The sequence below is a fragment of the Magallana gigas genome, chromosome 2 (genome assembly GCF_963853765.1).
Source record: "Magallana gigas chromosome 2, xbMagGiga1.1, whole genome shotgun sequence".
Lineage (NCBI taxonomy): Eukaryota > Metazoa > Mollusca > Bivalvia > Ostreida > Ostreidae > Magallana > Magallana gigas.
In genome coordinates this window covers 19412981-19435566 of record NC_088854.1, presented here as the reverse complement: position 1 = coordinate 19435566, position 22586 = coordinate 19412981, and the positions used below count along the sequence as shown (strand labels likewise).

Below are 22586 nucleotides of genomic sequence, written 5' to 3'. Positions count from 1 at the left end.
GGGCAAGCTGTCACATCTTATGCTAGCCACATTAGTAGCATAACAGGACATGGTTTTGCTCTGTTTCTCACCTTCAAGCAACCCCAAGGCTTAGTGTTATCGCTCTACGAGAGAAAAATGTCTAGGGATAAATTTCCAAGGATTAAAACGCCACCTCAAATGTTTTGATTTAACGTTACAAGGTAACTTACAGTTTAGCTTTTAAATTCCATGATAAATCACATTTATTGAAAAATATACCATCGTTCTATATTTTATGTATGCCTGTAAATTGAAATGTAAAACAAATTTTAAATGCATGTATGTAAAACTTTGAATGGATTGATTTGTCATCATTCTCTTAACAGGATAAATTAAAATTCCGCTTTCAGCACTCGGTATGAAACCTGTGCGTATTCTGTTCGTGATTTGGGGGTTTCTTGTGATTTTTGGAAAAGCGCAACTTCCGGTCCCAACCTCCAACCAGAATCTTTATCTTGATAACAACAGTTTTTTCCAGAGTGCACTTATTGAGGAGTATCTTAATACATTGTGTAAGTCAAAATCTCTCTCTCTCTCTCTCTCTCTCTCTCTCTCTCTGTTTTGTTAGGGTGTTACTTGATTTGGCAGTAGTCAATAAAGCATACCCCTTGTCCCAAGCGTCACTAAATCGTATTCGTATCTGTAAACTTTTAATATTTTTCACAGGCACGGCGTACGATGGCGAAGTTTATATTTTCCTTGGAATAGATGCGATCCCACTATGTCAACCAAAAACTAGAAAGGACCGGAAACTACTGCTGTTCTTACTTCTACTGCTTCCAATGAGCAAAATCATGGTGGAATTAATAAATGGATTGACCCCCGACCCTCCGGATCCCACCACGCCCGCGCCACCAACCACGACCCCTGTTCCCCCCACCCCCGCTGGTTAACCTATCACCACCACCCTAGCTGTTCAATCGCCATATCACCTTTGTTTTCATCTAGTCTTATTTATTGATTTAATAAGTTAATATATAATGCAAAAAGCCAAAAACAGTATACTGTCAGAAAATAAATGTTACATTTGGTTTTAATAAAGTAAATAATCATGAAGGATAAGAGTTTTCATCTTTTAAATGCATGCAAAACTTTCAAGAACGTCGAAAACACCGTGCAGTATTTTCATCGAAATTTGTATGATACTTTGAAGTTTTCATAACACCGGAGCGAGGTTGCAATACAAAATTATCTCATTAGTTTTATATTAATATAGAAAATGAACAAGCAATACGGAATACACTACGTCTAGTAATCTTGTTTTATATTCCCATTGCAATTGAATTTGAAATACCAACATGGATTATTAAAGTGTCGGGCAATGAAGAGCGGAAGATGCAAACATATGAACATATATATATATATATATATATATATATATATATATATATATATATATATATATATATATATATATATATATATATATATATACACACACACAAGAGAAATGATTTAACTGTTTATGGAAAAAGTTAAGCGTCTTTACACAATATTCACTAAGCTCATGCATGTTCCAGAGATGATATTTAAGTGTGGCAACGCACTTGAAAGCAATTTTCAAAGTTAAATGGGCCCAAATCGACGGACCTGTATTTTTTGTCTTTGCAAAGTTCGTTATAAGGTACATCAACATGTTTGTCACTGATATTCATAACAATAAATTTTTAAACTTCATTTTGAGTTAGTGGACAGTACGGTTAGTTGTTTTGTCTTCTTCTAAAAATTGCAAAGTTGATCTGCCGTCATTGGGGACAAAGAGAGGACAAATAAAGGTGCATTCTAAACACAAGTATACCGCTCAAAATCACTGCAGGAAGAAGGTTCCTCATATTTCTTTTCCAAAGATACACCGGTAATATGCATTTTGAATAAATGTTCACATTCGAGTTACCTACAAAAAATAAAATAAGGGACAGCTTGGTCATAAATAAAGTACGCCAACAAATCATATCCTAAGAAAATGGAACTGACCAAACAAAATATATTTCCATTTGTATGATGCAAAATCTGTAAGTGTCAGAACATAAACCAACTTCTTAGACTTAAAATCATATCATTGTTAGAAAGGAGAGTTAATTCGTCAGAGAAAAAGTAAAAGAACGTTGATCAGTCTGTGATATATCTTAGTCCCCAAAACAAACTTTGATTTTCTTTTCAAAGTGTGTGGGACATTGTCAACTAAAGTGTCTTTAAAGAATCAGTTACTGTAGTAATGCATGTAAGTTCCTCAATCAAAGAGTATTTAGGCCCTTCATAAGTTGAACAATTTGGATTCCAATTTGAAAAGGAAACATGAAGCGCCCTCTCTCTCTCTCTCTCTCTCTCTCTCTCTCTCTCTCTCTCTGAGATACATGTAGAAACACACACATTGATAAAAAATGTTTCTCCTACAGTTGTATTACGTCGGGTACTGGTAACTGACATAAGCGTACACGATACACGCGTGTTTCCCTGTCTCAATCTTACCGCACTATTACCTATACAGGTTTGGCGGTATTCGCTTTATGTCATTTATATCCATATCCGCAAGAAATTCTCTCATTAGCAATTAAGCAAGATAGACCGTGGATATTCATATTGTGTTCAAAACTGGATTAAGATTAATGTAAACGGAAAATGAATGTATGCATTGTTTAAAACGACAAAAGGTAATTTATGACTTGATAAAGCCATTACAAGTATTGTGTTTTATAATATGAGCTGAAAATTATCCTCAAAGGAAAAAATATAACAAACCAATTATTTAACAGAGCGAAAATAATGTAATTTTGCTTCAGTTTGGGCCTCTGAATAACTTTGATAGAAGAGTATTATTATTCTGAATAACATTGATAGAAGATAATTAATAAATGTTTTTTTAGTAAGAGATTGCATTTTCACAAAAAAATCTATTGCTTTAAAGGGGCATGGTCACGAATTTAGTCAAATTCTTTCTTTTTTTTATTATTTACTTTAGGAATGCATTTGTAATGACCAAATAGAATTGGAAAGTCAGTCGTAGAGTTAAAAGCAAGATACATGTAAAGGGCTCACAATTCTTTGTCATGTAAACAAGGCTCGCGCCCTTTTTTTGTTTACATGGGTTCAATATACCAATAAAAATCTTATTCAAGCTGATTTGTCTATGTTCTTATTCATTTTAAGCATAAATAAACAGTTCTTAACGTTTAACACATTCATTTTAGGTCTAAAACTGGAATTTTTACTTCAACGTTCATAATGTAAACAAAATCTTTGTTTACTTATGTCCTTTCAGATATATTTAATTTTATCAAATAAAATATACAGCATTACTAAATATATAGGAAAGGACACTTAAGGTATTCGATGTATAACGACATCATTTTGTACCTATGAAATGAGTGGTCCGATATTCTTAATCATGATATCATTTTGAAGGTGTTATCAAATAAAAATACTCCACCAGAGGAATTTTCAAAATTTTTATTTTGGTCCAACTAATTACACCTTGAATTTTGCATTTAACTCAACATAAACTTTCTCTTTATTAAAATATGAAATAAAATGATTCATTTACCGCAGATATTTTGAGGAATTTAAATTTTTCTGTTTTTTATCAAGGGGAGATAACTCTTTAAAAAAATATTTTAAGGTGCAAATTGACCGTCTCCTTATATGTTGTCTGTCACGTGAATTTCGTAGCTCTGTATATCGCCTATAACTAACGAATGACAATAAAATTTTGGTTGCCTTAAAAAATTCCTTACTGAAGCATTGTAAACATTAAAACCCGAAAAATAATCTTTCACCAAAATCGTGACTATGCCCCTTTTAGGGCTAGTTTAACATACTAATACCAGTTAGACGTTTATTTTGCAAGATATGATATGTTCCGATGCAACATATTTTTATCATGGGTAGGGCAGGGAGACAGGATAAATTTATACAGAGCTCTTGTTTTAAGGAGATTGAAATAGTCTTCAAATCATACAAAAGCATATAATATTAAATATAGAATAAACTGGTGCAATAACGGCATTAATAAACGAAGAATGGCGTTTAGCTTAATGAAGGCAAGAAAACGCATTTTTTAAAAGCAAAATATAATACATGTGGGCAAAAGCTCAATTTCTAACTATATTCAGTTTAAATATACATGTAGATGTATAAGTTAACAAAGGATAAGAAAAAGTTATTTTCCAAAATTTTGTTGGTATCGAACCCTCAACCTAAATAGCCTAGTTCTAAAAGGTTTCCATATGTCTTGGGCTCAAACTACTAAGTTCAGTCACGAGGATAGATATGTGTTATTTAAATGCTATATGCGACTTTAGCCACGAATTAACGGACTCATATTTTTTTTTCTAAATTGTTAATTTCTTGTGATGCAAAATGACACTTTTAATGTATACTGGGTCATCACTCCACGTTTTTGTCGATCAAAATCGATTTGTTTTCTATCGGACCTCTAGTAGACAATGGCAAAATTATCTAGCACAGAACCACTTTATAAAAAAGAATCAAAGTTCTAAAAAAATGACATTTTGGGGGATTGATACGCATACACCAGTTTAAATCATCAACATTTAATCATCAATATCCCAAGTATCGAACTCATCTATATATAAGGGTTTTAAATCGTTGTTATGTTTAATATACATTGTTTTGTATGAACTTCAAAAGAATTATAAGGTTTTTTGATATCTTTATTTATCAGAATCTTATCCGTCTTAATATAGGCATTTTTCATGCTTTATTCGCAAATTTTCTTTGTGGTCATCACATCGCGATGTTTGATCAATTCGTATCCCTACTCTGAGCCTGACATTAAGGTGGTATGGGACACCTGTCGATTTTTATGTGAATGAAAGTACATTATAATCAAACGACTTTCACCGGTATAAGATTTTGAAATTTTACAACATTTAACCATTTAAAAATGTATTACAAAATTTTAAAACTCCTGACTTACAGATTTGTAGTTAACGCTCTGCTACATTACACTGGTCGGTAACAATATTATAATTATAGAGTTGATTTTATTGTTTATTTCGATAGGAAGTACGTCTCAGTATAGAGGCGTCTCATACCTGCAGAGCTTTTCTGGTGATTATTTCACTACAATGCTTCATACTGACCCCTCTCCAACATGTATTCACCAGGGCCAAGTGATCAATACAGGTCCCCTACCCAGCATCTAAAGATATATATCTGTACCACCCCCCCCCCCCCCCCCAGCACGCTCCTCTAAAAGAAGATATACATTGAGAACTCAGTAGTTCAGTAGTTGTGTTAAGTATATATGTACCAATACAGTACATGTTTATCAAATTGAATACCGTGCATTAGCGCGGTATGATAATTTGTATGCACCGCTTGGTGTGTTACAAGACCCACGACATCCAAAAATTAGCATTCAATGTTTATATTTATATGTACCAATACAGTACATGTTTATCAAATTGAATACCGTGCATTAGCGCGGTATGATAATTTGTATGCACCGCTTGGTGTGTTACAAGACCCACGACATCCAAAAATTAGCATTCAATGTTTATATTTATAGCCATAATTATGTGTGTTTTTTATGAAATAACTTTGTATTGTCGCTGTAAAGTCATTCTATACGCTCTTAGTCAGGGATATGAAACATACATGGAACAGCCAAATGTCGTCGGTCCTGTCACACACCAAGCGGTGCATACAAATTATCATACAGCGCTAACGCCCGGTATTCAATTTGTGTGCACCGCTTGGTGTGTGACAGGACCGACGACATCCAAAAATAAGCATTCAATGTTTAAATGTACTGTGTAACATAAATCAGTCCAATTTGTGAGATGATAGAGCTCATTGACTATGATAGTTGATATTCAAAGGATTGAACCATTTAATTCCACACTATTCACCATGCTAACTATAACTCGTTGCATCCATCACATGTAAAGGACACTTTGTTTTAAATTTTGTAAAAATAACCCCCAAAACTAACCTGTATTTATACGTTTTCCTACCTTTCAGGTAAATGGCGAAAAAATGTCTGCAAGTGTTATTAATCCTCGGAACGCTGTTCATTCGCAGAAGTTCCCAACAATTACCCGGCGCTATCTACGGAGCAAGCTTTGATGCTTCTGCTGAAAATATACTTTTGAATGAATATCTGAACAATTTATGTAAGTACCGTGTTTAGTGTTTACAGTATTAACCTTAGTATGAATAAAACCAACTCACTCAAAGAATGGCCACCTTCCAGTGTAAGTTAAGAAATCAACAGAGACTCCCTACATGTACCATGTATCTAACACGTTGCATAGTTAAAGTGTAACAATTATCTGGTCTAGGAAGAAAATTTGGGGGGGGGGGGGGGTCAGGGCAGCACCCATTCCTATATCTCATCTTAACAGGCAACCCCCAACCCCAACCCCAACCCCCCCATAAAAAAATATAAATAAAAAAACAACAACAACAAAAACAGAACAAAACCAGTAACAAAAAAGAGGCTCAGAAGCCCCTTTGCTCACTTGAGCAACAGTAGCCGTAACCAGAGAAATAAATAACAGAGATTTGCAACTGATCGTAATCTCGCGAAATCCCGCTGTCTCTATTGTAAAGTGTTCCCAGCTTAAATCAATAATAAACAATTTTATCGAAATATAAAGAGCTAAAACCTATTACATAAACATTCAAAATATTATATTTTCATGAGTTTATATTATGTCATATAAACAATATTAAAAGAGGAGTTTTAGAGGGCAGTTGGCTACCCGTCGTCCGAGATTTCGCCGATGTTTTATAACTGGCCAATATATTTTCTATAAATTATATTAATCTCTTTTTTCTATTTTATGTTTCAAAAATGTCTAAAACCTAAGCACACTTTTCATTAAAACAATATACTTTTGGTTTAAGATCATTATCTCAGTTTACTAAAATGTAGTTCTCAAAGTAAGGTTGGTCCCATACCATTTTTCAACAACTAAACACGCTAATCGCGGAGTTGCCGATCTCTGTTATTTATGTCTCTGCCGTAACTGACCAGAATAGCTTTGGACAGTTTTTAGAGTATCAAATACAAAGTATCTATATACAACTTAGTAGATATCTTGTTTATAAAATTAAAGATTTAAAAAATTTCTCCAAATATACCTAAGTAAAAAATTGGGCTCCTTTTGTTGTTTCAGTGTTAGAGAAAAATATTTTTGACCGTATTTTTGATGATATTTATTTCTATATAAAATTTCCGACCCCTTGTGCCCACACCCCACAGTCGAATCTACTTTACTTGGGGATGCTTCAACACAAGTATCAGATTTTCTGGCCAAATGGTTTTTGAGGAAGATTGTAAGATTTTTCTCTCAATATTCCTGTGTAAATTTTCGACTCTTAATTGTAGCCCCACCCTAACCCCCAAGGTTATAATGTGAATAAACTTTAATCAACACTATCCGAGCTAGGATCAAAAGTACAACTTTTCTTGCTAATGCTAATCAGTTTTTGAGAAGATTTTTAAATAATTCTGTGTAAATTCTTATTTAAGATGTAAAAACCCTCCACATTGTGCCTCCACCCCGTCCTGGGGACCATGATATGAACTACACTACCTGCTTCTACAAAACTTTCAGTTTTTCTAGCCAAATGGGTTTTTGAGAAGATTTTTAGTAAAATACCGACAAATTTTCAATAATCCCTTTATAGAGAGCGTGACCGCGTGAATTTTACATTTAATCACAGACTTATAACATTTAATGTCTATGATTTGATCCATCGGTGAATCCGATGACGTTTTACATTGTCTTAAAAATATGTGCAAGGATATTAACAGAAAACTGTCGATTTGTAGCGTTATTTGTATTGTTAAACGTACGTATCAGAATAAAGGAAACTCGTTGTTGTTTCAGTGCTTCAGTTTGACCTTACATGTATATTTACCCCCCAAAAAATTTAACAAACACATTCGCTTGATCGATTTATTAATAGGTTTGCAATTGAAACAGAACTTATAAATGCATAGATTATGAACAATGCATTAGAGATGTAGTATTTATGATCAGTAGGTAAATACTGACGATATAAATCTTGTGTAAAGTAGATGTTTGCCAAGGTGCCGACATGTCACCGCTTTTGTTCTCTTCATACATTGATGTTTTATATGTTAATTATCGATAAAGTGTGTTGCTGTGTTAAATAGTATTTGCCTTCCATTAAACTAAGACATGATTTTACTCTTATTAAAGTTATCCTTAACTTATAAGGTATTTGCTGATCATTACATTGTTCATTGTGTCCGAATCAATAAGCGAATGCAAACGGTTTTTGGTGCATCTTGTAATGTACAAATTTTGTTTTTAAGAATGTTTATTGATGAATCGCAAAGAGTAAACTTTGACAATTATTTATTTCAAATACCGCTAGACCACCACAGTATATATATACTATATGCACATGTATTCGATATTTGCAGGTTTGGTAAATGGCGTTTATCAACAGTGCGATAGAGTCGACAAAGACAGAAAAAAACTCTTGTTACTGTTTATATTTTATCTGCTTTGTATTCCTTGGCAGTCGTCCACACCAATCATCGTAGAAATTATGGACACCATCATACCCGGCCCTAACCCCGGCCCTGACCCAGGGCCTGGTCCCGGGCCAGGTCCAAATTAGCGTTTTGTATCGACTTGGGATTAAAACTCATATCTGCATTCTGTTTATTGTGAAATGATAACCAATATAACTGAAAACTTCTTCATAAAAAATGTAAACAGCGGCTGCGTAAATACTAGAATTCACCGGTGCCTTGTCAGTACCATGACTTGGAGGACTACAGTGTATTTTCCAAGAGTGTTTCTCTCAGAATCAAATAAAATACTAGACGTGCATGCAAATGTGTTCTTATGATGCAATGTAACAAAACCCACTGCCACTGTTTATGCCAGTATCACGTTAGTTCTCCCATGTCTAAAAATTCCACGAGAAAATCAATGAAACTGCAATAAACTAGACATACCGGTGTCGTTGTTGAAAGAGTTAATTAATATGCGTTTGACTTTTGTTTAGAGGAAGAGGCATATCCTACCGAGACAATTAAAAAAAATTATCTCATCATTTTATTATGCTAATATATGCTATGCTGTCAGCTTTAGTAAATCTACGCATAACGTAAAGCTTGCGCACTCTCTGGTAGGAAAATACCCAATAGAATCCAAAATAAAGCAATTCTTCTCGCTAAATCAAAATATCACTAATAAATTCACTGAAATAACAACAAAAATTTGTAACACATGCGTTGATTTTAATTAAAAAGAATCGGCGGTAGTAAAATGCTGATTGGACCAGGGGTCCCTATCAGTGTGGTTGCAGTGGTTTTCGCTATGTCGTTCACAAGATTTGTACCATCAGTAGCAAATTTCTCGCCTAGTATCAAAACGAGACCAAGTAGAAAAAGGAGTCCCCATGCATCATCCTCTTCCTTGTACGGCGGGCAGTACACGTACGGGTGAGCTATAAGGCCTGTGTACAGAAAAATAAAATACATGTAAATGAATGGAGTAATGGCGTGTGGCGGACAGTACATGTACGGGTGAACAAAAAGGCATATGTACAAAAAAAAAAAAATCACTGATCAATGAAGTAAACGTGTGTGGCAGACAGTACACGTACGGGTGAACTATAAGACCCATGTAAAAAAAAAATAGTTATTATGATTTTATCACGCCCATGTTTTGCTCAATCCCTATTTCTTTAATATTAAAATATTTCTAAAATACGATATTCTATATGCATTAGTTTTGTTAAAGATAAATATGTATGCATGCACGGATCTAGAATGGGTCGGGGGTTCAAATTCTAATTTATTTAATTATCACAGTAAAATTATCGAAATCAAGTCTTGACCCCCATAGCATACCCTCCGTTTAACACGAGTATTCGTCATTTCATTTTATCCTCTTTCAAGAAAAGTATCCTCGTTGTATATTTATAGATCATAAAGTAAATCACACTGATGTTTTTCTTCTGTAAAAACCTGTATAAGACATGTACTACATCAAAGGCACGTAGTATCGTTTTTAAAAGCGTGTGTCTGTGTGGGAGGGGGGGGGGGCAAAGTATCGACGTATACCTATAACTTCAATTTTGTTTCTTTCCTTATTTTCAAATCAGTTTTTTATATGGCCCAATAAAAGTGGGGGGGGGGGCTCCATGTTAATTCATATTTTTATATAAACATCAAATAAAATCTTTCCCACGCCAAAAAGTGTCTGCTACGTGCCTGCATCACTCGTAAATATAGGCTATATTTCAGCTGAGACGTAAGACGTAAGGTCCAAGCATGGATTAGTAACAGTACTACTTACACTCGGGCTCCAAATAAGTCATCCGTCTCGCGGGACTTGCTAAGAGATCCTTTACATTCAGAACCTGAAAAATAATCCATATGATAACTTATAGGGACTTGGACACAATTTGAGCTCAAATTTTTCAAAATTTATTTTTCCATTTTTAATGTCTAGAATGGTTAATATGGATATTGTTCTTGCTTCCTCAAAATGTTAAAATCAAATATTGAGTTATAAGCAAGATACAGAGTTTGAAATTCTTTGTTTTGTAAACAAAGCTTGAGTCTTGTTATTATTTAAATATGTGTTGTATTGGTATAAGTTTCAATGAAAAAGTGCTTTCTTTTGTTGATAATATTATTTATGAACACATTGAATCAGTTTATCTTGTTTGCCACAAGTCACTTGTCAAATAAATGGTAATTTCTTTACTTTATATTATTTGTAAACAAATATAAGACTCGAGCTTTGTTTACTTAGCAATGAATTCTTATGTCTGTATCTCGCTAGACACTTGACATCTAACATTTATATTTTGTTTAATAATTCAAAATGCACAAGCAAACCATTTTATACATAAAAATAAAAAATACAAATTTGATCTCAAATCGTGTCCAAGTCCCTTTAACATGTGAAAATAAATAAAGCGCCAATTAATTAATGGACACAATCTCATTAGAAATAATGTGTTTGATTTTTGTAGTGCTCTTTTTCGCTGTAACAAATAACGGAAAGCCAAAATTAGTACCCTTATTCTACTGCAATTTGATTTTAATGCAATTTAATGCAGTTCAATATAAGCTTCAAAGGGTCAAAACTTCAACGATATACCGTCACATCAAGATTTCAGAAGAAAATTCTTATATCAAATTAAAGTATTATACTATAAAAGTTCATTAAAACAAGAGATAAGTTATAGTTTTGAGGTATATTTCGTAAAATAATTCATATTTCCCTTTAAAATTTACAGACCTGACGAAAGAAATAAAACGATATTTACCATCTGAACTTCTCTTGGTTTTCAACACGACTATTCGTGATATTATCTCAACAGGGATTTTTTTCGTACACACCGGTAATTCAGGTTAAAAGTAAAAGGAAAAAAAGGATTAATTACCTGATTATTATAGATCAGAGTTACTGGAAATTTACTGACGGCCGCATGTGTGTTCCCTGGTGGGGGATCAGAGGAACTGACCACACTACAGAAGCGCCTCCAGTCTAGAGCTCTCTATTCATTTATGTAATATATGATTTATTAATGAAACTGTAGAGTCTAATGCCTTATAACCTGGTAAAATAGCTAGCCTAAGCGTTGATCTGATGATCGGTACCATGCGGTTAATTCCACCGCATGGTTTAAGAAACAACGCTGATGGCAGATTTATATGTTTTATTCTGCATAAAAGAGGTTTCGAAAAAAAAAATACTTGTAAAAGTTTCATTCTGTAAAGGAAAAATAACCTCAAACAATTTAACAAAACAAATGATATCACAGATATTCATAAACAAAAGTATCAACAGAATTCTTAAAAAAAATCTAGAATTCTTGCCTCTTTTTGAGAGCAATGAAATACACATATTCATACATAAAATTGTACTATATCAAACACAATGTATTGCTCAAATACAGGCATATAAATGAAATAATTGTGTTTGCATTTTAGATGAAAATGCTTTATCAAATCAACAAGCTTTTCAAATTGCAACCCTTTCTGGTGAAAAAAAACTGTAAGAAAAAAAGCTGAATTGCATTCAAATACGAATAAATGTACAATTTAAAGTCAAACAACATCAATTGTAGTAGACTTACTTTAGACATTTTATTCATTGTCCTTGTTTTAATCTGCTTAAAAAGACCAAAGCCGAATTGCATTCACATACGAATAAATGTACAATTTAAAGTCAAACAACATCAATTGTAGTAGACTTACTTTAGACATTTTATTCATTGTCCTTGTTTTAATCTGCTTAAAAAGAACACTTGTCATAGCTTTATTGGGAAATTGGTTGCTGAAATTTAACAGTTTAAATCTAAGGTCTTGGATACTTGTATAAGAGCTATGCGATCGTGGGTTCCATCAATTTTACAAACTTCATCCTAGAAAAGTTGGCCCCTTGACTAGCGTAGTTTTTCATATGGCAGGATCTGAACTATGATTAACAATTTTGTCACATGTAGTTTCCACCTGTAAAACGTCAGGTGCCTGTCGGTTGTAAATTATAGCTAAATCTTATATCATTTAACAAACATAGCTATAAAAAAAATTGTGATTTGAGAAATATCAATAAACTAGAAATCACATTTCTTAATCATAGTAATCACCATAAACTGCAATTTACTTCAATAGACGACTTTAAGACTTAGGAAAAGAAACATACCTGATATAATGTAACTGTAGATAAATGCAATATAAAATGTACATTTCACAATATATAAACAGATTTTCATGGCATACAAAATTCGGTGCAGTTCACAGTAAAGATTGCACAACCGTGACAACACTAACCATACTGTAAACCAACTTCAATATGAAATTTACCACTGGTCAACCAGTCCACAGCGACTCATTTATCTGCAATACTAAAGGCTGGTTCACAGAGAGCAATATCCAAAACTAGATCATTCTTGCAAATTTCTATTATATGAAATTTAGTTTTTACAGCAGTGTTCAGACAAGTTTATTGTGTATTCAAAATAGACAAGTATGTCATGAAATCCATGGTAGCTATTATTAACAATTTTATACCTAAAACACAAAGCTTTTTTTCAATTTTGAATAAGTAATTTGCTTCATTTCTAAAGGAATTCAACTACTGTATTTCACACAGTTTCTTTTACATGTAACTGCTAAAGATAAGTTTATCACAAGAAAGTCTCGAATCTTACCCTGTTATTTAAAAGAGTTAATAATCAACCAAATGTTACCTTGATTTCTTGTTTCAGAGGTAATCATATTGTTTCATTTTCAACAAAAGTTCTGAAAAACAGCATGATTCTTTCATTCATGGATTGAGACAATGTGTCCAGCTAAGTTTGATCATGTAATTCAAAAGAATGTAAGTGAACAGATCAACAATGCTCATCAAAATAGCTACTAAATGGATCATCAGGTAGCTTAAAATAATACCCATCAAAACTATGCCCTATTATATTTGAATATTCATAAGTACTGGTAGAAGGTAAAAATCCAAATAATGGTATAATTTTTTTAGTTATTTTGAGTCACTTGTTCCCATACAAGAATTGGTTGTAATTGTTCTATAGAGTGTATAGATGGTGGTAAAATGGCTCTTTGAGCCACTCCATCATTGACTGGTTCTAACGGAATATCAGCCAGCAAAATGCCATTGCCTACCACTGGCCCAAACTCTGTAGGACTTGCTCTGGTAGAGGACTGACTCCCTCTAGTAGAGACACTTCCTCTTGAAGAGATGCTCTCTACACTACTACATGGACTGAGTCTTTGTTTCAGTTGACCACCCTTTGTGCTTGTAGAGCTAAGCTTCTGGTTTGTTTTTTTAGGGAGTGGTTTTGGGGGTCTCGTGACCTGTCTCCTGGAAGAGTCTCCACCAACACTGGTTAATGATGTGGCCAAGTTCTTGTCAGTCACTGATTTCTGGGTAGCACCTTGCTTTTCACTATGAGGACTGGATTTCTGTAAAAGAAATTATCTATAAAAATCTTTCAACTTAATTTACTACATGTACTAGACTTTTTTTGAATCTAAACAACCCCAATATTTTGCAAAATGCACTAAATTTTCATCATCTATGGAATCTTGCTGTGTTCCTCCTGAAAAAAGAATAAAGACTCCTACCTCTTGCATACTGGTAAGTTTTGGAGGTGCTTTCCTGCTTTTTGAAAACCCTTCCACCCATACAAAATTGGAAGCTAAAAAAGATTTTAATTTGCAAGCTTATACATGTACATGCACAAAGCAAATCTCATTCCCATGAGCCAAACACTAGTCTTTGAATGTAACGAATGTTTATAAAAATCGAAGAATGAGAAATATTTTCTGCCCTCAAGAGAATTTAACATACTTGCTAGAAGGTGTGTTTGGAAATCCTTAGGAAGTAGATCCCAGTTCTCAGTGTTAATCACTTGGTGGATGTGCATCTTTAAGAAAGCTTCAGACATTTTCAGAAGAGAGGAAATAAACTTCTCGCCTATATTACAGTTCTGCAAAAAAAAATTTTAATAAAAAATATATGAACTGAAAAGAAGCAGAGAACACACTTTATTGAACAAAATTGTAAGATAATTAATATAAATAGGAGTTACGTATTTCTATGTCCAGAGTTTCTGTGCCTATTTTTACAAGTAACATAAATTGTACTGTACATATACCGGTACATGTAACAATACATTAAAAGTCAACTTTCAGCTTAATTTTATCCCTGAACAGAAACATGTACAAAAATATTTGAAAAACTCTTATATAGTAATAAAAAATGTTGTTATCTGTAGTCCTTACCTCACCAGCATAACAAAGGTAATATTCTCCCCCTTCTGTCACGTTTTTGTAAACCTTGGTCAAACTAACATACGCCAGACATGCTGTTTTCATGGATAAAGACTTTATCACACTCTCAAATAGCTCCTCCAGCAAGTCAATCTTAAAGGCAAGGTCCTGCAATTGAAAACAACTCATTGATTGCAATTTGAAAATTTCATTTAAAAAAAAACCCTGCTGGCAAGTCATACTCATTACCAAACCTCGATACCATCGGTAATTCATGTACGTGTACCATAAACTGAGAACAGACTAACTGGCTAGTCAAATTTTAGATATCAAGCATTTTGATTCCTTTTTTAACAAAAAATTTCTGAAAAATTACAAGTTTGTAAAATTTAGAAAGCAGACATGAGAACCAAAAATTTATTTTGAAAGTAATGTTTGTTGTAAATTTTGAATTAATTCTGTTCTCAATTTTAATCTTGGGGCCTGGTATGTTGAATTCACCAGATAATGATGAGAAAGATGACTACCTTGTCAAGATTGATGAAATGTGGACTGTTGATCAGGTGGTTGAAGTTCTGACTGGTGTATTCCGTGGCACTGTCCATCAGCAGAGTGATGTAGTGGAGAACAGTCTCATTGTGCTTTAAATGAGGAATGGTTCGATTCATTCTCTGACAATCCATCATTACTCGGATGACATTAGAAATATCCTACAATAATGATTATAGTGGATTAAAATCAAATAATGTATCTAACAAGACTTATTACGTTAACCTTGTCTACCGTGGATTCACTTAAATTTGTGAGAGCCAGTTTTTGAAAATTGACATTACTTTTTTTTTTTTTTTAAGGTTTATAGGAATTATTTATTTTGTGGATTATTCTAATGAATATTGATAAAAGGACTATGTGTGGTATTATGCATTTTTTGCCTCCAAAATTAATGATTTTTAAAAAGCTTTAAAAATAAGGCAGAAGATAGTTGAAATCATATTGAAAACCAGTGTGTAAAAAGGTTGTCTCCAAAGTGATGTCATGATGTAGAAATGACGTCATGAAGATTGTCTTATTTTGATAAATTGATGTTTTGTAGCAAAATATAGGTGTTTTCTGAGGGTTTTTCCACTGGGAAACATTGAGCGCAGGCTTACTCAAGTACCTCTTTTTAGTATGATTTGTATTTTCATATAAAGAAAACCATATCTTAAAATCGTACTTGAGCAGACCTGCGCTCTATACTTCCGAATGCAAAATATAAAGAAAAATTTTTCATTTGTTTGCAAAAGGGCGGGAATTCTGTCATTCCGGTGATGTCATAGATAAACAGCGACTGAGCAATGATGACTAAAATCAAGATTAAAGTGATAGGCATCCTCTGTACAACGATTTATGAAGATTTGATTTTCATACGACTCTGTTTAGAATTTGGTTAAAATTGGGGGCAGATATTTGACAATACCAATTATAGTCCCTCATCAACTTGTAGAATATGTCAATTTGTGGGACTGGGGTACTTGTAAAAGGAAAAAAAAATTGAAACACCACGAAAATTGCACCATCAGGAATATAAATGATTCAATACAACAATTCAATACAATACAAGCTGTTTACCATGCTAGATGCTGCTGTATTGTAACAAATTTCAATAATCTCTGGTGGCAATCGAGCAAATGCCTCTGTCCTCCAGATCTTGATGCGATGATTGTTAATCCATTTTGTGCACCGTTCCTGCATTTCTGCCATGTTGTATGTGACAGTCAGACAGAGGGTTATCAGTACACCTTCCTCACAGACAGAACAGGGCTGAAAATAAACGATCAGTTTATTCTACATCTAAAAACCTTCATGTGCCTTATATACTTTATGTACATGTATAAAAGAGTATTTAATTGATTAAGAATTTGCTCTCTACAGGTTAGGTACATGTACATAACTTAAAACTTTGTTCTCTTGGTAATATAATTGATTATGTCTTGAGAAGTCATCTTTCCGCATATGATACATGTATGTAATTCAAATATTCATGTATTTAGACAAAAGTCAATGCAAAAAATTGTCTCAGGGTACTGTCCTCTAAGTAGACAGCAGTTTTTTTCTGATAATTATAAAGACATACACAACTTCCCACACATATTCATATCTTTCATGCTTCACAAGATAAATCTTAATTACAAAACAGCTGTCAAAAGTAACACTTTTTGAATAACAAAATTTATCTCCTTTTTTGAAGTTTTCCCTTGCACAAGCAGACATGACATCAGTTATGTCACTGAACATGAGTTTCCTTATCCCTCTACCCCATAATACAAGATATGTCAGTAACTGGTAACCTTATGGAAGAAATGGCAATAATCTCTCCGCAGGTTATACAAAACGACATCCCTGAGGCCGTCCAACCCGTACATATCCGCTACCATGATTAGCTCACTGAGCGTACAGCTGTCTATCAGGTCGGTTACACCTCCATACAGGTACAGAAGAGTCTGCTCCATCACACCAGGGGTAACACTGTGAAGGAACAACATGATTTTTCTCCTAACACAACTATTCTTATACAATGTTTAGCATACCAATACCTGTATCCATTCTTAAAAAATTACCAAAAACTACGATATCAACTGGATAGGACACAACAGGTTTATTGCGAAACATGATAATGTTATACATGTATATGTATTATTTTTTTGCAAAATTTAAGTATACATGTGGTACTTTGAATAAATTCTAAATCCTTTCTTAATTTTTGAATTCAAGTAATTTGATTCTTAAATGAGAAATAAAATAAATCATTTTACAAGTGCTTTACCCTTCAAGTTTAATTTCATGAGAATCACTCTCTACCCAGGATCCCGACAACATAGCTTCAAAGTAGGCTGATCTGGCAGTGAGCAATGACCTATGGAAGAAAAGATGATAAAATAGAAATCTAATTGAATCAATGCTTCTCCACAGTCAATATTTTGTTATAGATAAAACATTCTTCCTCTCTCTTCTTAATAAAATATATGTAACCCATTTCATAGGTTGTTTTATACCTTTACTTCATACACTGACTTTTAAGAGTTTATTCTTCAATACATTGTATTGAATTAAACTTAAAAAAAAAATTCACTTCCAATGTTCTATATCTTGTTTTCGAAATGATATAAAATTTATAAAAAGAAACAATATGCATAGAGCTAAATATTGTTAAAGAATTTGATTCCCAATTTTCAATAACAACAAAAAGAAGTGTTTTTTTAATATCGTCTTTGTTTTACCTGTGAGCTTTGAAATGGACATCAGACACTGTGATAATACAATCATAATCTAGGTCCTGTAAAAATCCACGAAGTAGGTCCTCCCCTAAAACACTGCAGGTGTTATACGGGACGGTGATGTCGTAAGACATTTTGATCAGTTCTGAGAGATTGGGATTCTCTTCCACCACATCATCAACATCACTTAGTTTTGTGTCCTCTTCACCGACTTTTTGCAAAATGTCTGTGTTATCTGAATCGTATTTATCACATCTATTGTCTTGTATATCATTTTCTCCATCTAATGTCACTTTTTCTGCTAATGTATTACACTCCTCTACACCATTCACATGGGGAATCACTTTGTTCTGAACCTCTTCGTCTCTGGTGACAGTTTCATTGTGCAAATCCTGCACCCCATTGGTGAGGACTTCTGACTCCTCCAATGGGTCTGTTGTCTCCTCCCCATTCATGTCCTCTTCTTCCTTTCTGATCCTCATCATTCTTCTCCTCACACTCTCTGGCTTCTTCTCAGACAACAGGGAGAGGAGATAGTCCACCATTGTGTAACCAGCTGCAATGTCTATCTCATCAATCTCTCCATCCACAGAATTAACATTGTACAGCTGACTACAGAAAGAATGAAATAATTCTTTATCTGTGAATTACAACAAATGTCCATGTGTAGGTCATATATATATATACATGTATACAAAGCAAAAGAGCAAAAAAATGGAAATCAGTTCAATGCATACATCTACTGTTCTTCTTTAAAACACTTGTATGTCAAAGTCTAAGGGCTATAACTCTAATGAAAAAAACATGTACATGCATTTTTTGTTTATAGGAATTGAAGATCTTTTTTTCTAAAATACATTATGAATAATAACATTAAAATTTCAAATCATATTCATATTTACTTACTGAAACAGTATAATCAAAGTGTCATAATCAAGCCACCATGGCATTGTCAGTAGTTTGCTTTGAGGCTCAGCATTGGCCAATTCCACAAATCTCTCATAAATTCTTTTACTTCTGCAATGTTTAAAAACTCACATCAACCGATCATTGTTAATTTTAGGAAGTGTATATGTATTGTAGATAAATAATTTTTTTCCTGTTCATGAACCTATTTGAATAAATCATACAGATGATATTAAGCTTGAGATATTGAATGAAGTTCTCAAAAATGAGCCAGAAAATAATGAATGTGTTAAAAAGCTGAATATTCTTTGGAAATTTTAATCATTTTTAACCATTTTTTTTTGGGGGGGGGGGGGGGCATTTTATCATTTTCATGTTGTCATTTTTTTTACAAGTACTCAGCAAAACCTGATTGTTTGGCCATTATGGTAAATAAAGTTCAAATAAAATTTTTCATGCAAAATTCTTAAAAATTGAATAATTTTACCACTAAGACTTTCAGAATTGATATATTTTCAAAGATAAATGTTTGGAAGTAAAAATAAATACTTGTAAACAAAGTAAAATATGGAAACAGATAGAATATATTTGGTTTTATCCTCTGATTACCTAGGTGGATTTTTTTCTGATTTATATGCATCTTCTTAGTATAAAAACTCCCAATAGGTAAAAATATTGTAAATGCTGATTATTTTTTAATGCTTAAATCACCTTTATTATTATACATGTAAAACCTTAAAGTCCTATTAAAATTGTATAATAATCATTTATATATACATATAAAATAAATATAAAATAAATTACTTACTTATACAGTAAATATCAATTTATTTTATGACTATTTCTACAAAAGGTGAAATTGTACATTGCCTAATTTTATTTCTTTTAAAATGTCTCATTAAAATTTTTTATTATATTAACACATTCGGAACTTTGTTTTTCCCCCAAAGAAATATAAATAAAATGATTAAGAAAACTAATGCAGTGTTGATAAGAATATATTCATAAGTGATAAAAGCATTATTTTTGCAGTGGTCATAAAATATGGTATACATTTAGATCAACCAACTATGAAGGTTTTATTCAATAGACATTTTTTGTGTTAAACAACAGGTAGAGATACACTTAAAGTCTCAGTGTAATGTATAATCATTATTCACATTTCTTTTTCTTGTACCTCTGTATATTAATTAATATACGTCATCATCAAATGCTAAAACCTTTTTTGTGATAGAATCAATCATAAATTACCTGGTCTTTATGAAAAATCTGTGCACTTGAATTGTTCGATTGCCAACAGCTATTGTCAGGTCTGAGTGTATTTCTTCGTCCAACATTCTAAAGGTAAAGTGTTTGAACCATAACATTGTACATGTATTTTCTAACAAAAACTACAAATGGTAATATACAATTCACCATAAGATTTGTTATTCTCTGTCTATCAAACAAATGTACCTTCCAATATCTTTTTGCATCTGTTTGGCTAAGGTCAACTTTAGACGAGAACGCTCTCTTTCACTTTTATCAAGAAATGCATCTCCAAAGGTTTGACTCCGAAACTTGTCTTTTGGTCTAGCCATATTCTTGCGATGATTCAAAGCCTAAAAGTTTTGAGATAACTTTGAATGAATAGCAAGAGGAGAAATTCACGTTTCTCGAGAGAAACAAGAATCATGTCACGTTTACTCTTCAGTTTAAGAGAGTAAAAATACAAGGAATTCCAAGTCAATTAAAAAATTAAAATAATTTTAATTCGAAATGCCTCACATTAATCATATATCAAAGTACGTACTAGTATACATGTCCCGACTCAAACTGAATCGGTGAAATGTACATAAGATCATAACCTTATCTCATACTTATGAAACATAGTTCAATAAATATTGCAAATGTCATTCGTTGTAACAAATGTATTTGCTTAATAGATAATATTAGTTCACTTAGAACTAATTTATCACCTGTGAAATTTAGGCAACAGTTAGTCAATCACTATTTTAGTTTGTCGTTATCATCGCCGAGTGTTTACAACTGGAAATATGCAAGAGCCACATAAACACAAAAACCTTACAACAGAATGATTAAACCCGGTTGTCTAAATGACGTTATATCTAAATGACCGTCTTATGCCATTATTTCTTGTTAACCGGTTAGCAGAAAAAATCTACATAAATATCAACATAATTTTTAAATGTTTTTTTTAATTCTCATTTATTTCGACGAAAGACAGGTCCCAACAGCTTACAAGACAAGATTTAAAGATATTTGGCATGGTTTCATACTCTTGATTCTTCAATGGCTTCAAATCCGTCTTCTACTCTTCTGGCATATATACATGTACAAGCATTACTCGAATGAAAGAAAAAAATCGACCCGACCCCCCCCCCCCAAAAAAAAAAATAAACAAACAAAAAATCCAATAAAAAACATTAATTGTTCACAGCAAATTAAGGCATGTTAATTGTGTATAGTAAACATGAAACAATACGTGATCCATTTTGTAACTGAAAGATGGTGTAGTTGCTCATATAGAAACTTACATGTATGTTGTGCAAATAGCAAGTGATGGTTAGACAGTTATTGTATTTGCAACAGGTGCGTTTATGGAATTGTAAATGCAACTAGTGTTCGAAGGTATTTAAAACACGTGTTATTGGTTTGTACATTACTTGTACATGTATAAAATTGGAAATGTCAGTTGGCCTGATGATTTAAAAATAAACTAGTATACTATATATTTCAATTTAGAACAATCCTCAGTTTTCCTAGGAAATACTGAAGAAAATACTCAGAATATGTAATTTCGATTTGCTTGTATGCTTTAAATTTCTCAAACTGCGATCATATCTTTACATTTATATTTACTTCCACTGAGTATGTTCTTCTATATCTATCTTTAAAAGCCAAGTGTGATTCATATCTCAATAGAAATTGACAGGACTGAAATCTATACGATCCAGTTCTATAACCAGTTTATCAACAAAAATTGCAGCAACCTAAAAATTTCCCAACTGCACGAAATGACAGAAATCGCAGTTTCTCCATTCTTACGTACTAATGTACATAACAAAAATCTAAATTTTGCTTACTTTTATTATTAATTCAATTTATTTCATTTTCAGCAACCTAAAAAAGACCACCGACGTTACGAAATGACAACATATTCAAATTTCCATACATATGCAATAGAGGAAATCGCCGTTTCTTCTATCTTACGTACTGATGCACATAACAATAATTTAAATTTTACTTACTTTTTATGGTTAGCTTAGCAATGATTACGTGTACGCATTAGACTATTGTCAAAACAACTCCCGAAGCTTATGCCTATCTCAAAAAGAATTCGCCGCTTTACGATATTTTTACCTTGCTATTCTAATATACATGTTGGTAGGGGCACTGATTCAAAGTTAATAACTTTTGGGGTTTCTTCATATTTGCAGGTTGTTATTTTACTCAACATCAGAGAACTTACAAAATTGTTTCTTAAAACAGAAGCTTGTCCAACGTTAACTTACATTAATCACAGAACACTGCTCATTCGCAGTATTCAAAATAATATAAACCTAAACAATCTCAATCATGAGCAAGTATTACATGTTTTACTTTTCGGGGATAGACAACTTCCCTATAAAACC

At 32.8% G+C, this 22586-nt stretch overlaps 1 protein-coding gene and 2 long non-coding RNA genes across 5 annotated transcripts; 2 read left to right on the top strand and 1 right to left on the bottom strand.

Annotated features, from left to right (window-relative positions):
- LOC105344261 (uncharacterized) lies at positions 1–1047 on the top strand. 2 transcript variants are annotated; one of them, XR_010710142.1, is made up of 3 exons: positions 1–182; positions 348–533; positions 688–1047. It is a non-coding gene; the product is annotated as an uncharacterized lncRNA (long non-coding RNA). The 2 variants fall into 2 exon arrangements; XR_902845.4 differs by having other exon boundaries at positions 5–182; positions 372–533; positions 688–1046.
- Positions 1048–2539: 1492 nt separating this feature from the next.
- LOC105344262 (uncharacterized) lies at positions 2540–8963 on the top strand. Its single transcript, XR_902846.4, has 3 exons — positions 2540–2672; positions 6007–6158; positions 8447–8963. It is a non-coding gene; the product is annotated as an uncharacterized lncRNA (long non-coding RNA).
- A 290-nt stretch (positions 8964–9253) lies between these two features.
- On the bottom strand, positions 9254–20998 carry LOC105344263 (BTB/POZ domain-containing protein 8). 2 transcript variants are annotated; one of them, XM_011451999.4, is made up of 15 exons: positions 20910–20998; positions 20407–20552; positions 20203–20289; positions 18952–19062; positions 18049–18657; positions 17595–17684; positions 17119–17296; positions 16400–16591; positions 15316–15498; positions 14801–14956; positions 14367–14505; positions 14141–14214; positions 11437–13978; positions 10338–10401; positions 9254–9492 (listed from the first exon to the last, which is right to left on the bottom strand). In XM_011451999.4, exons 2-13 carry the CDS (start codon positions 20529–20531, stop codon positions 13532–13534), a joined length of 2391 nt encoding a protein of 796 aa, XP_011450301.3. In that variant the 5' UTR covers positions 20532–20552; positions 20910–20998; the 3' UTR covers positions 9254–9492; positions 10338–10401; positions 11437–13531. The 2 variants fall into 2 exon arrangements, with proteins under 2 accessions (XP_011450301.3, XP_011450303.3); XM_011452001.4 differs by lacking the exons at positions 9254–9492; positions 10338–10401; positions 14141–14214 and having other exon boundaries at positions 13815–13978.
- Positions 20999–22586: the final 1588 nt, after the last annotated feature.